The following is a 13,776-nucleotide window of genomic DNA, read 5'->3' on the forward strand; positions in this document are numbered from 1 at the left end:
ATTTGTCGGCCCGGATAAGCTCGGGTTCTTGGTATGGAGCGCCCAGAGCCTATTGAAGAGTTGCCCCAAGTCGATGATGGTGATACCGTGCCTAGTTCTATAAATAATCCGAATACAGTCTATGGTTACTCCGTAGATTCTCCATGTTTACTTTGTCAGAGCCCCAATTTCCGACAATTCATCAAAGAGGTCATTAGCATCATCACATTGACAGGCCCGCTGCTTGTCTTACATCAAAGAAGAGAATATGAGGTAATGGTGACCAATCACCTGCGATGCCTCATTGTCATCTTTCCACTTCTACCTTTAGACTCCCGGATACTGCTGAGCCACTGGTCAACAGCGCCTCTGGACGCCTCGTGACTGGCAAGTGTTGTAATTGAATTTGACACATCTCAGCACGGACAACACGATCTCGTTTTCCCCCTCTTTTCTCTTGGCTTGGCGGGTTTTTCCAGTGTTCTGGACTTTGGAGTTTTTAAAGATCTGAACTCATTCTACAAGGAGATTTGAATTCAGTCTGGAGAGCATGTGATGGGCAGTATGAGTCACCCGTTCTCTAGCATATAACTACCTATACATAACAGTCATCTAATGCTTCTCCCGATTATACCCATGCTGGATGCATTCTGATTGCTTGAAGCCCTTGATCGTATCTCTCGGGTTGGTGGATATGTAAATGCTTTCGGGGGCATCCGAAATCGGCCCACTAAATCTGGCTCTGTCAAGCTAAAGTGACCATGCAAAGCAGACAAGCCTGGACCAAGCTATGCCGCCAGTCGCCTTGATCAATAAAGCTAGCTAGTCAGTAGCAAGTTGCATTGTTGACTCGTCAGTTTTTGAGTCCGAGCATTGAACGGGATGAATAGGAATCTTCCTCAGTTCACTGCAGGAACACCGCCATTTCGAACCCCACCCTGGGCCAGTGCTGAGCTGACTGTAGCTACTATTGCCAAGCCATATGTCCTGCGCCAAGTGTTCTCCTGCTCTGTCCTCCAGCCACGTTGTAGTCATATAGATAATGCGAGAAGCTACGGTGGTTATCCTGCCGGCGTCTTGGCGGCGAGCGATGATATCTGATTTGTGCACAGCAGGAGTTTTTCAAGCAACAGGTCCGATAATCTCCTCGCTGCCGAAATACGCAAGAATGTTGCACAAAGCAGTTCACCACGCCCCTCCTTTCGAGGGCCCCATAACTCTCATCATCCCCTTCATTCGTTGTAGAGCCTTGACCACGCGACTTGCGCCGGCCAAAATTTGGAGCAGCTGTGACAGACAATGTCTGCGTATAGCTCGGCTTCACGAACATCGGAAATGCCCAGTCAAAGAGAGGTGTTATGACTTCCGCAATGTGTCTCGTAGACGGCTCTGTTGAGGCGTTTCCTCAAGTTCGATTTTCGTGATATGCTGCCCAGGAACAACGACAAGACCGATAAACCGACTGGTCATATCCACTGTGGCCTTTATCGGCTCAGGCTTTGCTTCGATTTGTTCGTTATTGGTGTTTGCCGTAGCATCCCTGATGGCTGATGGGGAGGGAAAGCGATATTCGTACGTGCTCGCGAGGATAATATTTCTTTCCTGGAGACATAAGCCCCAGTCAGTGATTGCTCGTAATACTCCCCATGATAATATTTGTCCGTGCCTTTCTTCAAGACCTGGAAACCGGGTCATGACAAGGCCATGGCGCACTCACCGCATCTGTACATTTGAAAGTGCCTACAAACATGCGCGTGTCTGTAGTGTGCACTCGCAATGTTTGTCCAATTAACGACTCCAGATAACGAATAGCCTGCATTTCCTCCATGAATTTATGTTTCGCCGCCGTCTGAGAAGGCGAAGACAGCAGTTTCACCTTCGACTCCGTGCGTTCGGCCAATGGAAGCAGTACGTTGCCTGTTTTGGCTGCTGAAGAAGAATAACGAAGGACCGCTCTACGCGCCAATTGGTGAAATAGGGGAGAGAATTGACCAGGTCCTCGGTCTCTTCCGGGCAGGAGAATTTGGTTGGGTTTCGTAAATACTGTCGATCGGCTGACGACTGACGGTCAGTTGTTGAGCGAAACCTGAGGCTTTCAAAGTCTCCGCCTCAGTGTGGTCGCATGTGACACAGCACCTCATCATTCGTTTTAGGATATTGATACAAATCTTCCTAGTAAACAACAAACAATTCTCTACTTCAAGAAAGTAATATAATTTTGTAGACTACTAGTCTCATTTGATTTTAATTACTCCTTTCAAGTTTACTTTCGATAAATATGATGTGGTTATATTCAGGCTTGGGGGTGTCTTAGAGATGTGCATCTTGGGCAGAAACCAACCTGACAGCGCCAGGAACAGGTCAATGAACGGTCAATGCTGGGAGTGAGGGTGATTAAGCGATCAGGATAATGCACCAAAGCGGTCAATCAGACTTATTTGAAGGGATCACTGGCTGGTACATGGCAGCATTGTCTCCGGCCGGATGTTATAGGTATCCAGATAACCAAGAGAAGGGGTATATCATCGCGGGTATTGGGAGTCGCTGATACGCCCCGGCCGTGGCATACGTACGGACAGTCGATTCGAAGGAGATAAGACAGTCATGCCCACGCCAGAGCTCCAGCCCATCTATTCGAATCTTGACCTGAATCGTCGGAACTTGATTCCATGCCCATATCCGCATGGGCGCTCGCAAACTGTGATGCTGAGCTACTTGAGCTACTCTCACTTGACATGCCTGGTGAGGCTATAATATGATTGCAATTGTGCAGGAGAATGCTCGTCGACTGTGAGGTATGGTGCGTTCGTTGGTCTGTCGTGTCATTTGAATGGGGAAGAGAAGAGGAAGCGTGATATGTATGAAAGAATTTATGCAAGGTTTGTTGGCGGGGGTCGGTGATTTCTGATGGCGGTAGTGGTACTGAATCCATGTCTGCGTCTTCATCCTCATCTTGAACGATTGGCGGAGCAGGTCCGTGTTGGTGCTTTTGAGCACTGAACAACCAGCGGAGAGTATTCTCTATAACCATCAATCAACGAGGCTGAAGTATATTAAGCGTAAGACCAGGCCTGTTCTTACCATATACCACTTTCTCATCTGGTCGATCATCTCTGAAACGCTTCCGTGTTCGGCTGTGAAGATGTCTTGGTGGATCTTCCACCATTCGCGACGACCCTGCGACAACTGGCACCGTATTTATGGGCGAAAGCGCGGAGAACGAAGCTTTTCGTTTGAGAGACATGGTCCTCTAGTGCGCTGCAAACAATGATCCAGAAGTCGAGGTCATCAGAGTCTCCGCGCTGTCAAACGGCCGCTTCTAAGAATGGCGAACTTGTAGAGCAATGGAGAAGCAGTATCACGAAGAAACACACGCCAGCGCGAGTCCATTCGCAGAAGGTAAAGAAGAGAGGTAGTGTGTCCACGAGGCTGAAATGCAAGGAGTTGCTCGCGAGCACATATGCAGGGAAATCGAGAGTGGTTGGCTGCACAGCGCGTCCTGGCGATACGAAAACTCGCGTCATAATTGGTTTGCCAGTTAAAAAAATGTACGCTAGGCCACATTGAGATTAATTGGCACCATATGAGGGAAGACCAAACGATCGTGACAGTTATAAGAAATAAAAGACCAATTGATACTCAAAATAAGATAAAGGAGTAATAAAATGATGGAAATCAGGCCTTGTCTTCAAGGCTGAGTACTTTTTGTCTGGCTGTCTGTCCAAGGTCAGTTACACATCCTCATGGTAAGGTCTGCGGAGTCACACGAGCTGTTGCACACTTTACTCCCCAATAACTCATACAGCCTCAAGTCACTAAGAGAGTCGGATATAATCAACTAACGGACGGAGAGATATTTCCAAAATCAGAACACGAGCCGGCCATCTTTTTAAAGAATCAATATTGACATATGAGAATTCCTAATGACAGTGGTAGGCAAAAAAGCTGCCTACTATATATCTCGCCATCAAAACTGGAGGAAGTACAGGCAGACACGCTATGAATCGGGGTTAGAGTCGATGATGTTTACGAAACCAGTATGTTTCACAGCCTAACAAAGATCATCAGGTCCTACCTTATTGATCTGACTGAAATCTTGCGTAGCCACTATGGGCTACTGAGGACTATGTTCGGCATGCCGCTTTTGGCTGGACCTAACGAGCCCTTTCTCAACTCATGGAGAGCTCAGGAGGTCCGGACACGCCCACTGAGACAGTCGGAATTGAAAGTGTAGTTGCGGCCACTAGGTGTGCTATCGGTGTAAGTTGAGTTGTCCAGGCAGACAGCAGGGGGCATAGCTCCTGTCAGGGCCAATGCAAAAAGTGTTGACGTATGTGAATTCAGGCAGTCATCCCAAGTATGCATCCTGAAAGAAGTTCACTAGGGACTTAATATTGGATGATGCGCCACTGTTCACAGTCCATGCATAGTAGAGCATCACCATCTCCAGGCGTCAAGCAGTAGTTGGTCCAGTGTGGTTGCTCTCACTGAGCTGGACCACTGGGTCATTACATGATTGGGGAGCACCAGCGTCATTGTTTCCGTGCCCTGCAGGAGTTGCAGAGTGGATTGATGCCCAGTTAGGGTTGGTTAGCTATGAGAAGGCTGGGTAGTGTATTTAGCAAGTTCTGGAGTGAGTTGACCTCACCCCAGGAACTGTAGAATGCCGGTTACAGTACAGCCTGCGGACGGATGCCACACGATATGCTCCTGCAGAAAGCCTGGCAGGGCAGGTTTCAGATGTCCTGATTGAATCAACGTATTGTCCGGAACATAGGTCCCTAGAATTTTGCATTGTTACCATACCATGGTTAGGATCGTCTGTAACAGAGTCGGACTCGTGAGGCTAAATTCACGCGACCCCTTCTGAGGGTCGATAATATTGAACGGATTGCAAAAAGAGCCGTCGTTGATTGGAATGTCCTGGCCCGTAACCTTCAGTCCTCGGAGGACCTTGTGGATGGACCGGTTTTCCATATCAGCCAGCACTATATTTTTAATTTTGTCCTTATAGTCCTTGATCAAACGAGCTGGACCTGGCTATTGCATGGTAGGAAACGCTGCAATTTGTAGTCGCTGAGGCCACAAGAGCCAGCAAAATAGTGAGATTCATGATTGTGGCCAGCAATGTCGCTAATTGAATGAGTGCTATACTCTGATAGATGAACCGCTTCTGCTCACCCATAAAAAGGGATTAATCGTCCATTTTATATTAAGCCCGTCTGGAAAAGCATATTAGATGTCATTTTTGGTTACCTTTCGAATGTCACTAATATAAGGACTTGATTCTTAATTGTGGGCTAATATTGGATTGCATTTTCGGCAGTCTAGTCCACATTGCTGGTATGCTCTATCGTGCCATACACTTCCTCGAGTCTCGCCGACAATAGATACATTAGGGAAGGATGCCTATTTTTGCAGTTGCATCGTGCTGGTTCGATAGGCCCCCAGCACTGTCTGAAACAATGGTCAAAAGTCGACCGTAATTTGGCATACTTGCTCACATATATCAAACATCTTACGGGTACAACACCACATTCCTTGACTGGCTGCTTTTCGGAAGCATGTGTGATGGAACACCGCAGCATATGGACAAAAAAGAGAGGAATAACGCAACGACTTGACAGTAGACCGGGCTTATCCCGAAAGTCAGTTGAGTTGTACCTTGATTGAATTAGTACTCGAGACAGCACCTAGTATGGCCAGTCCATGTACGCCAATGAGGGTACTAGGTTAATGTGTAGGCCAGTGTGCACAGAGTTTTGGCTACACCATGGCTGCAAATCTCGATGCATCTGAGAGCGTGGTCAGTTCTGGTGTTGACCTCTGGCCAGTGGGACAGGGTCTAATCTGAAGTGAACGTAAATCCAGAGAGCAAATAGTCAAAACCCATGGTCCTATGGCGGACATCCACCGGCATTATTTATTGAATGCGAACATCAAGCAATTGAAATGGCGTTGATTATATAAGAACAATTACTGACTGCTGGGCCAGTTGCCAACTTTCGGCTTCCCGATTCCTGGCTCCACTCTGTCACTCGATCCGATCTGCCTCAGTTACTCCAAAGCCAGTGCTTGCGGGTCCTCCGACCAGCTCTAGACAAGGCACGTTTCTCGTGGCTAGGCCATTGATTTCACGCAACGAGTAATGCCTAGTATTACATATATAAACCAGGTACACAGGCTGTCAGGATGTGTACATATCATGACTGGACTGTTTAAGCTTCGACTAGTGCTATTTAGACTGATTCGGGAAACCCCCCTGTCCCTTGCCAATATTTGCCGATAGGATCTCAACCAATAATGTCAGCGCATGATTTACACGTGCTAAATAATATAATCAAATGATATAGAACTCATCGCTGGGACTATAGGGTGATTTAAAATTACCTGAAAATTCTCGACAATAGCTTATATATAATCGGGAATAAGACTTTTCATGCTCGTTATTCCTCAATCAAAACATCTCACAATTGTACTACAATGGATAGTATTGCGTCTTCCATTTTGGCTGCCATCGCAGTGTCCACTCTCTTCACCGGCTCTATCGCGGCTCCTACCACCCAGCAGCATGGAACCTATCCCATGCAACTTCGTCTGGCATATGCCGGACCACACGGCATGACTGTCAGCTGGAACACATACTCGCAGTTGCCTCATCCAACAGTTTGCTTTGGGCGCAGCCCCAAGCATCTAAACCGATGTGTCTCCTCTAACGTCTCCGTCACCTATCCCACTTCCACGACTTACAACAACCATGTCTCAATAGCCGGGTTGGAAGCTGATACACTGTACTACTACCTGCCTCAGCATAGCAATGAGACTACTCCCTACACCTTCAAGACTAGCCGTCAGGCCGGTGATCAGACCCCTTACACCGTCGCCGTCGCAATTGATATGGGTCTTATGGGTACCATGGGTCTCACCACAAGTGTTGGAAAGGGGGCTCACAATCCTCTTGGCCCTAACGATAACAATACAATCCAATCATTACTGGCCCAAGGAGTCAACACTGACTTCCTCTGGCACCGTAAGTCTTCTCAGAAGTAACGCCTACTGAGCAAAAATCTAACATCTCTCAGCTGGCGACATTGCGTACGCTGACTACTGGCTTAAGGAGGAGATCCAGGGGTTCCTCCCTAACACCACCGTAGCCGATGGTACTAAAGTGTATGAGAGCCTGCTGAACCAGTATTACGACGAATTGTCAGTTATTACTGCTCACAAGCCGTATATGGTTGGACCTGGTAATCACGAGGCTAACTGTATGCATTTCCCTGGGGCATAAATATTTTACTCATCTGCTAACCGCCACCGTAGGCGATAATGGTGGCACCACTGATAGTGCCCACAACATCACCTACAATGTGGGCATCTGTATGCCTGGCCAGACTAACTTTACCGGATTCCGAAACCACTTCCGCATGCCCAGCAGTCAGTCTGGTGGTGTGGAGAATTTCTGGTACTCATTTGACAACGGGATGGTCCACTACATCCAACTTGACACTGAAACAGATCTTGGCCATGGGATAGTCAGCCCTGATGAGCCTGCGGGAGCTGAGGGCGAAGATAGTGGTCCCTTCGGTCTTTACGATCAGCAACTGAACTGGCTTGAGAAGGACCTGGCCTCTGTTGATCGGGCTAAGACTCCATGGGTTGTTGTTGGTATGTGCAGACCGAGTACTTGACCGCATGACTTGAGTACTAATAGTGAATGTCTATTCAGCCGGCCACAGACCCTGGTATGTCAGCGGCAAGAACCAGAGTGGCACCATTTGCGAGAATTGCCGCGAGGTCTGGGAACCCTTGTTTCTAAAGTACAATGTCGACTTAGTCCTGTCTGGCCATACCCACTACTACGAGCGGAATGCCCCAATTGCCAACTTCAACGCTGATCCGAACGAGTTGAATAATCCCACTGCCCCCTGGTACATTAGCAATGGAGCTGCAGGTCATTATGATGGACTAGATTCACTGGTCCGCCCTCTCCAGAGCTACTCCCGCTATGCACAGGATACAGCATATGGATGGAGCAAATTGACGTTCCACAATTGCTCGCACTTGACACATGAGTTCGTGGCAAGTCGGAATGGCACAGTCTTGGATACTGCTACATTGTTCAAAGATCGGAAGTGCAAGCACTAGGTGAGATTGCAGCGCGTCCCGTGTGTAAGCTCTATACCAAGTAGAGCGTCGATGGCACTTTTTAACTGGCAGATGTGAGGATATGGGCAACTGGAGATTGTATGCAAATACAGGCAGTCGCATGATTCCCATCCAATGACAGGCAGCCAGAGGAAGCAATTATCTGGTGGTGTGGGCAACCACTGTGACTATAACTATTGGCTAAAGAATCTGGCGGAGGGAATTGGGGATATTGGTGATGGTGCATTTTATTAGGTAACCTTACTTCGGGACTCGGGTACACTGTTTATTACCTATGCCGCAAGCTCTAGTAGTGTTGACGGACTCCACTATGACGATGTCCCGCTTCCCCGCCCCCATGGACGATGCTTCCCCAACTCGCTCAACAATAATTGAAGACATTAGAATTGCAGTCTCCAGGATATATGCGAAGATTTTCAAGTATCAAGAAGGAAAAGCAGACATTATGCAGTCCAGAGAGCCCTCCCACGCAGGCTCTTGGTACTCTGACAACCGAAGCACTTTGACCCGCCAACTGGACCAGTGGCTTGCGCAAGTTCCCAACGAGATAGAGGGAATCGGCTCCTTGCCCGTACCTGGCTCCCGAGTTGTCATTGCCCCGTATGTATCATAGAGATCTCGACAAGAAAGTATCGTACTCGGGAGTTTGGCGCTGATGATCCAGTCACGCGGGCTATGCCTACTCAGGACCATGTGCAGCTTACGCATACAAAGCTCTGGACTTGTCCAAGGCGTGAGAAAAAGGCCCTGCTCATTGCTTGCTGTTGTTGTTTGCTGATTGATTGAGGCCAGGAAGCGGATTTTTGTGCTCGGCCCATCGCATCACCACTACCTCTCGACACTTGCTCTCCCTCAACTTACGTCCTACTACACCCCGCTTTCGGACGAGCCTCTACCGCTTGACACAGAGCTTATCGCCCAGCTTCTTTCGACGAAAGCAGTTAAACCGAATGGGTCAACAGTCAGTTTCACAACTATGACCCGGTCAATCGATGAGGATGAACACAGTATTGAGCTTCATCTGCCCTATATCCACCGTCTGCTACAACTACAACATCCCACCAAGCGGACATCTCAATATCCACCCCTGGTACCCATTTTGGTCGGAAGCACTTCTGCGTCCACAGAGCAAGCCTTTGGAGCCCTACTTGCTCCTTACTTGGAAGATCCTTCCAATGTGTTTGTGATTAGCTCAGATTTCTGCCACTGGGGCCTTCGCTTCAGCTACACATACTACGTCCCCCAAGCTCCCAAGCCTGGGCCGAAGCTTCCTCTTTCCGCCGATGCTCTGCCTCAGCCGAGCGACGACCTGGATGAGTTCGAAGAAAAAATTGAGCAGGTGTCAGCGGGCCAGTCCCTCCAGCGGAGGGACCGGATTAACAGTCGTGAGCCAGCGATTCACGAGAGCATTTCTGCTTTCGATATCGCGACTATGGCTGCCATAGCTACAGGCGAGACCGAGAATTTTCTTGATGCCATACAAAGAACAGGTAATACGGTATGCGGCCGTCATCCCATTGGGGTGATCATGGCCGCGATTGAAGCAAGCAAGATTCAGGAGGACGGGAAGAAGGGCGCGTTCCGTTTCATTCGGTACGAGCGTAGCTCGGATGCAGTTGATGTGACTGACAGCTCCGTGAGCTATGTCTCTGCCTTTGCTGTCTTGTAGAAAGCCGTCGTCGTCCTTGACTTCTACCCCTGAGCGCTTACGGAGGGGAGTTACTTAGGTTGCTTACACAGTTAGACTAACTATAAGTAGTCTATGATTTGTTTACCTTATGGTATGATGCGTATGATGCAACCAGTCTTGGGCCATTATATGCGATTTACCGATTCTCTTAGTACAACCCCGTACGCCTCCATATCGTCCAATGATGCGAACTCGCAGACACGAAACAGTAACACCATGGACGTCGCCAGAGCTGCGCATTCAGTGACACATGTTCTGAGCGGACACGAAAACTTCCCTTCCACCGAGCCTATAGCTGTGTGCCTGTTTGAGCTGTTACAGCTCATCTTCATCTACTTCGCCGATCTCTGGCTTTAGATGCAACTGAAGACAGGGATGGCAGCCCAAGAATCGTTGCAATGACCCTAAGATTCACTATCCGCGTGTTTCATGGAGACTCCAATAAGAGACAGTTGGGGCCATGTAGATATCACACGGGTTTGAATATCCAACTTCGCGGTTACACAAACAGAAAACGCAGTGCATCAGTGGTTCGAATAAGGTCGCAAGCCATCGCGCCACATCTAAAACTATCAAGTGCTTCGGGTGCTGCATTTACCGACAGCAACCCTTACAACTGCAGTGTTCCAGTTTAAGAGCATATTCCATATGCTCGGCGCCCTCCCTTCCCAATCATAACCCAACAAGCCCACGACCACATAGATTCCGTACGTCCGGTGATGAGATCGCGTGGCTGACCGGCCAGGAATGCTACCCCGCAAACTTGAACTTGGATTCATGGCTTCTCAGGGTTACAGAAGCTTGTTGACGGCATAAGTTGTAATATGGTATACGGCATATGCAGTACTGTTTCGGCTTTCGTTGTGCCCCGCCATCCCCACCATGAGGCTCGAAACAGCGAAGACGAATCATGCTTTTCACATAATCAAAGTAATCATGAATTCTGAACGTTTGGATGAATACCGACAATGACGTTATTGAAGACAGATGACCTTTGTTTAAGGTGCTCGGCTCTCGCGTCCCCAGCCCTCTTAGGGTCCAATTGGGGCTATCCGAACCATTCTAAGAATGAGAATCTCCCAAGCTTCTGGTCTTAGTCAAGTCATGCACGGATCGCACAACAAGCTTTAAGCTTCTCTTATCCCAGATGATGCCGTCGTTTGACTCTAATGTTCCCGTGGCCTTTGCTGAAGCCCGACTGATATTCAGTTTCTGGCTGGAACGGCTCCTTCATGTCTCGGCGCCAAAATGAGCCCGACCATTGGGGCTGCCCTACGCATTTGAGACAGGACACTTAATCTCAGGAAGAGTGTCTTGACAAGATTTGTGTGATACCGTTACAATCATTGGCCTCATGATGAGACGCTGCTACGGTCCTGAAGCTTGTTTTCAGGCCAATGATAACTTCAGAACGGAATATCAGAGATCTCTGCTGAGCACACTGCAACCGTAACATGGTCCTTCAGAATGGCCAGTGAGAGTTGAATTTACATTCTTGTTCTGAATACAAAAAGGCCATTCCTTCAGACCTCTCTGCTCTCAGAACATGTCGACAAACTAGCACACAGCCAAATCTGGCTTCTTCGAAACCCTCATTCCTTTCGACTTGTTGCAATCATTTAGCTCATTAAGTCCGTTCCTTCAATACTATCATGGTCGGTCATGCCACGATGAAGCACGCGTTTGCTTTGCTGCATTTGATCCCAAGCAAAGACTGATTGTCTGCAGATGATGCTTCTCAAATCACTCTCCTTTACCCTCGCTGGGCTGTTGGCATTGGCAACTGCCATTCCGATGCCAAAGGCCCTTTCAAGCGATGTTTCTACCGAGGCCAGTGCCACCGACAGACTTGTGTTCTGTCATTTTATGGTAAGTCAAGAACCCGTCTAGGTTGAGTCCGAAGCAAGTGACTGACATTTGACTTCATTCTAGATTGGCATAACTAGCAACCGCCAGAGCGCCGCGGATTATGATGATGATATGCAACGCGCGAAAGCACTGGGAATAGATGCATTCGCTTTGAATATTGGCGTGGATCCATACACTGATACGCAGCTCAATTTTGCCTACGAATCTGCCGCAAGAAACAACATGAAAGTTTTCATCTCATTTGATTTCAACTGGTATAACACTGGACAAGCCACTGCCGTTGGACAGAAGATCAGACAATATGCTAGTCTACCAGCACAGCTCAAGGTAGATGGTAAGGTCTTTGCCTCCTCATTTGCCGGCGACGGCCTCGATATCCCTGCCATGAACTCCGCCGCTGGCACCGAAGTGTTCTTCGCGCCGAATTATCATCCAGGAGTGGGAGACTTCAATGCTATCCAAGGTGCACTTAATTGGATGGCTTGGCCTAACAATGACAACAACAAAGCACCGACCCCAGGTCATAATGTGAGCGTTGCAGAAGGTGACAGTAAATACATCGCAGCCTTAAATGGAAAGCCATACGTTGCACGTGAGTCTTGAAGTTCTGAACCTTTGACTTTGGCTCACAGAAAACCAGCTGTCTCGGGTTGGTTCTCAACCCATTTCGGCGGCGAGGTTCCCTATAGCAAGAATTGGGTCTTTCCTTCGGATCTGCTCTGGTATGACAGATGGCAAGAGATCTTGAATCTCGGACCACGGTTCGTGGAGATAGTTACCTGGAATGACTACGGAGAGTCACACTATATCGGACCACTGTCCTCGCCTCATACAGATGACGGAGCCTCCAAATGGGTGATGGATATGTAAGTGATTGCAACCATTGTCGCCAAGTATAGCGCTGACAGCTTCTTCAAGGCCACACAATGGATGGCTGGAAATGTCAAAACCTTTCATCGCCGCTTACAAGGCCGGCGAAAAGTCCGTCAACAATTACATCACCGAAGACAAGTTGATCTACTGGTATAGACCAACACCTAAAGACATCAATTGCGACTCAACAGATACTACTATGCAGGGAAATCCGAACAACTCAAGTGGAAATTTCTTCCGCGGACGACCAAACGGGTATGAGACGATGAGCGATGAGGTGTTTGTTGTCTCATTGCTCACGTCACCCGCTACTGTTCAGGTCACTTCAGGGACGGGCAGCCAGACATTCCAAGCACAGGCCGGGGCCAGCGCCTTTGCAGCACCAATGGGCATCGGCAAACAGCAGTTTTCGCTCCTGCGCAATGGGCAAACCGTCATGTCTGACACAAGTCTGAAAGACATTGTCAACAGCTGCATCTGCGGCATCTACAACTTTAACGCCTATGTGGGCACCGTGCCACCGGAGACGACTATTGACAAACTCCAACCAGCGGGACTGCAGATGCTGTATCAGGGACTGACAGTACCATGCCCGACTAACACTCTAGGACTTGCTAGCCCTAGTGCCACCGCTTAGTAGGCATGCAACTCTCAAAGTTCCAGACTTTCGTTTCCTTTGTGCCAGACAAGTCGTCGGGTCATTCGTTACAAGGGAGGGTAGGGCTCAGTCGTTACCTTTCGTTGACTTTGCTGGCCAAATGCTTGCATTAAGTGTCGCTCCTTTGCATGAACTAGGGATCTATAGGGAGGAATTCGTCACTCGCTTACGAAGTGCAACTCATGACCATGATACCATGAACAGTTATTGTTTTTAAATCGAATGCTGGCATCGCAAAAAAGGATCTGTTCCCTTGGCTTTCTCCGTAGTAGTCGTAGTAGTCGGATAATGTTGGCAACTACTCTCTTGAGACTCATGGATTTTACTCCGACACAGATAAAACTATAATGAACTGTTGAGAGGGCCTTACAGGAGTATGAAATACGGATTGTGGACAAATGCGGCCCTCAGTTTGCCCGCACAATTGAGATGCAATCAGTTTGTCAATTATATTGAACTGTTATTACTACATTGTGATATCTATCACGTCGGAAATCATCGGGTGGTGGTTGCTCCTGACACCGAGAGCCACCGATAAGGA

The 13,776-nt window shown here is 48.3% G+C and overlaps 4 protein-coding genes across 4 annotated transcripts; 3 read left to right on the forward strand and 1 right to left on the reverse strand.

The window, feature by feature from the left end:
• Positions 1 to 2,581: 2,581 nt before the first annotated feature.
• Positions 2,582 to 3,223, reverse strand: Aud_000511 (uncharacterized protein; the record flags this gene model as incomplete). The annotated part of the gene is made up of 2 exons (XM_043286020.1): positions 2,582 to 3,000; positions 3,061 to 3,223. 2 exons carry the CDS (start codon positions 3,221 to 3,223, stop codon positions 2,582 to 2,584), a joined length of 582 nt encoding a protein of 193 aa, XP_043141955.1.
• A 3,239-nt stretch (positions 3,224 to 6,462) lies between these two features.
• Aud_000512 (purple acid phosphatase family protein) lies at positions 6,463 to 8,124 on the forward strand (the record flags this gene model as incomplete). Its single annotated transcript, XM_043286021.1, has 4 exons — positions 6,463 to 7,009; positions 7,062 to 7,244; positions 7,300 to 7,644; positions 7,706 to 8,124. The coding sequence occupies 4 exons, from the start codon at positions 6,463 to 6,465 to the stop codon at positions 8,122 to 8,124; spliced, it is 1,494 nt and encodes a 497-aa protein (XP_043141956.1).
• A 331-nt stretch (positions 8,125 to 8,455) lies between these two features.
• Positions 8,456 to 9,814, forward strand: Aud_000513 (protein MEMO1; the record flags this gene model as incomplete). Its single annotated transcript, XM_043286022.1, has 3 exons — positions 8,456 to 8,745; positions 8,810 to 8,878; positions 8,938 to 9,814. 3 exons carry the CDS (start codon positions 8,456 to 8,458, stop codon positions 9,812 to 9,814), a joined length of 1,236 nt encoding a protein of 411 aa, XP_043141957.1.
• Positions 9,815 to 11,563: 1,749 nt separating this feature from the next.
• On the forward strand, positions 11,564 to 13,214 carry Aud_000514 (glycoside hydrolase family 71 protein; the record flags this gene model as incomplete). The annotated part of the gene is made up of 4 exons (XM_043286023.1): positions 11,564 to 11,704; positions 11,768 to 12,296; positions 12,345 to 12,570; positions 12,623 to 13,214. The coding sequence occupies 4 exons, from the start codon at positions 11,564 to 11,566 to the stop codon at positions 13,212 to 13,214; spliced, it is 1,488 nt and encodes a 495-aa protein (XP_043141958.1).
• Positions 13,215 to 13,776: the final 562 nt, after the last annotated feature.

Source organism: Aspergillus udagawae (genome assembly GCF_001078395.1).
Source record: "Aspergillus udagawae IFM 46973 DNA, scaffold_1, whole genome shotgun sequence".
In the NCBI taxonomy this organism is placed as follows: domain Eukaryota; kingdom Fungi; phylum Ascomycota; class Eurotiomycetes; order Eurotiales; family Aspergillaceae; genus Aspergillus; species Aspergillus udagawae.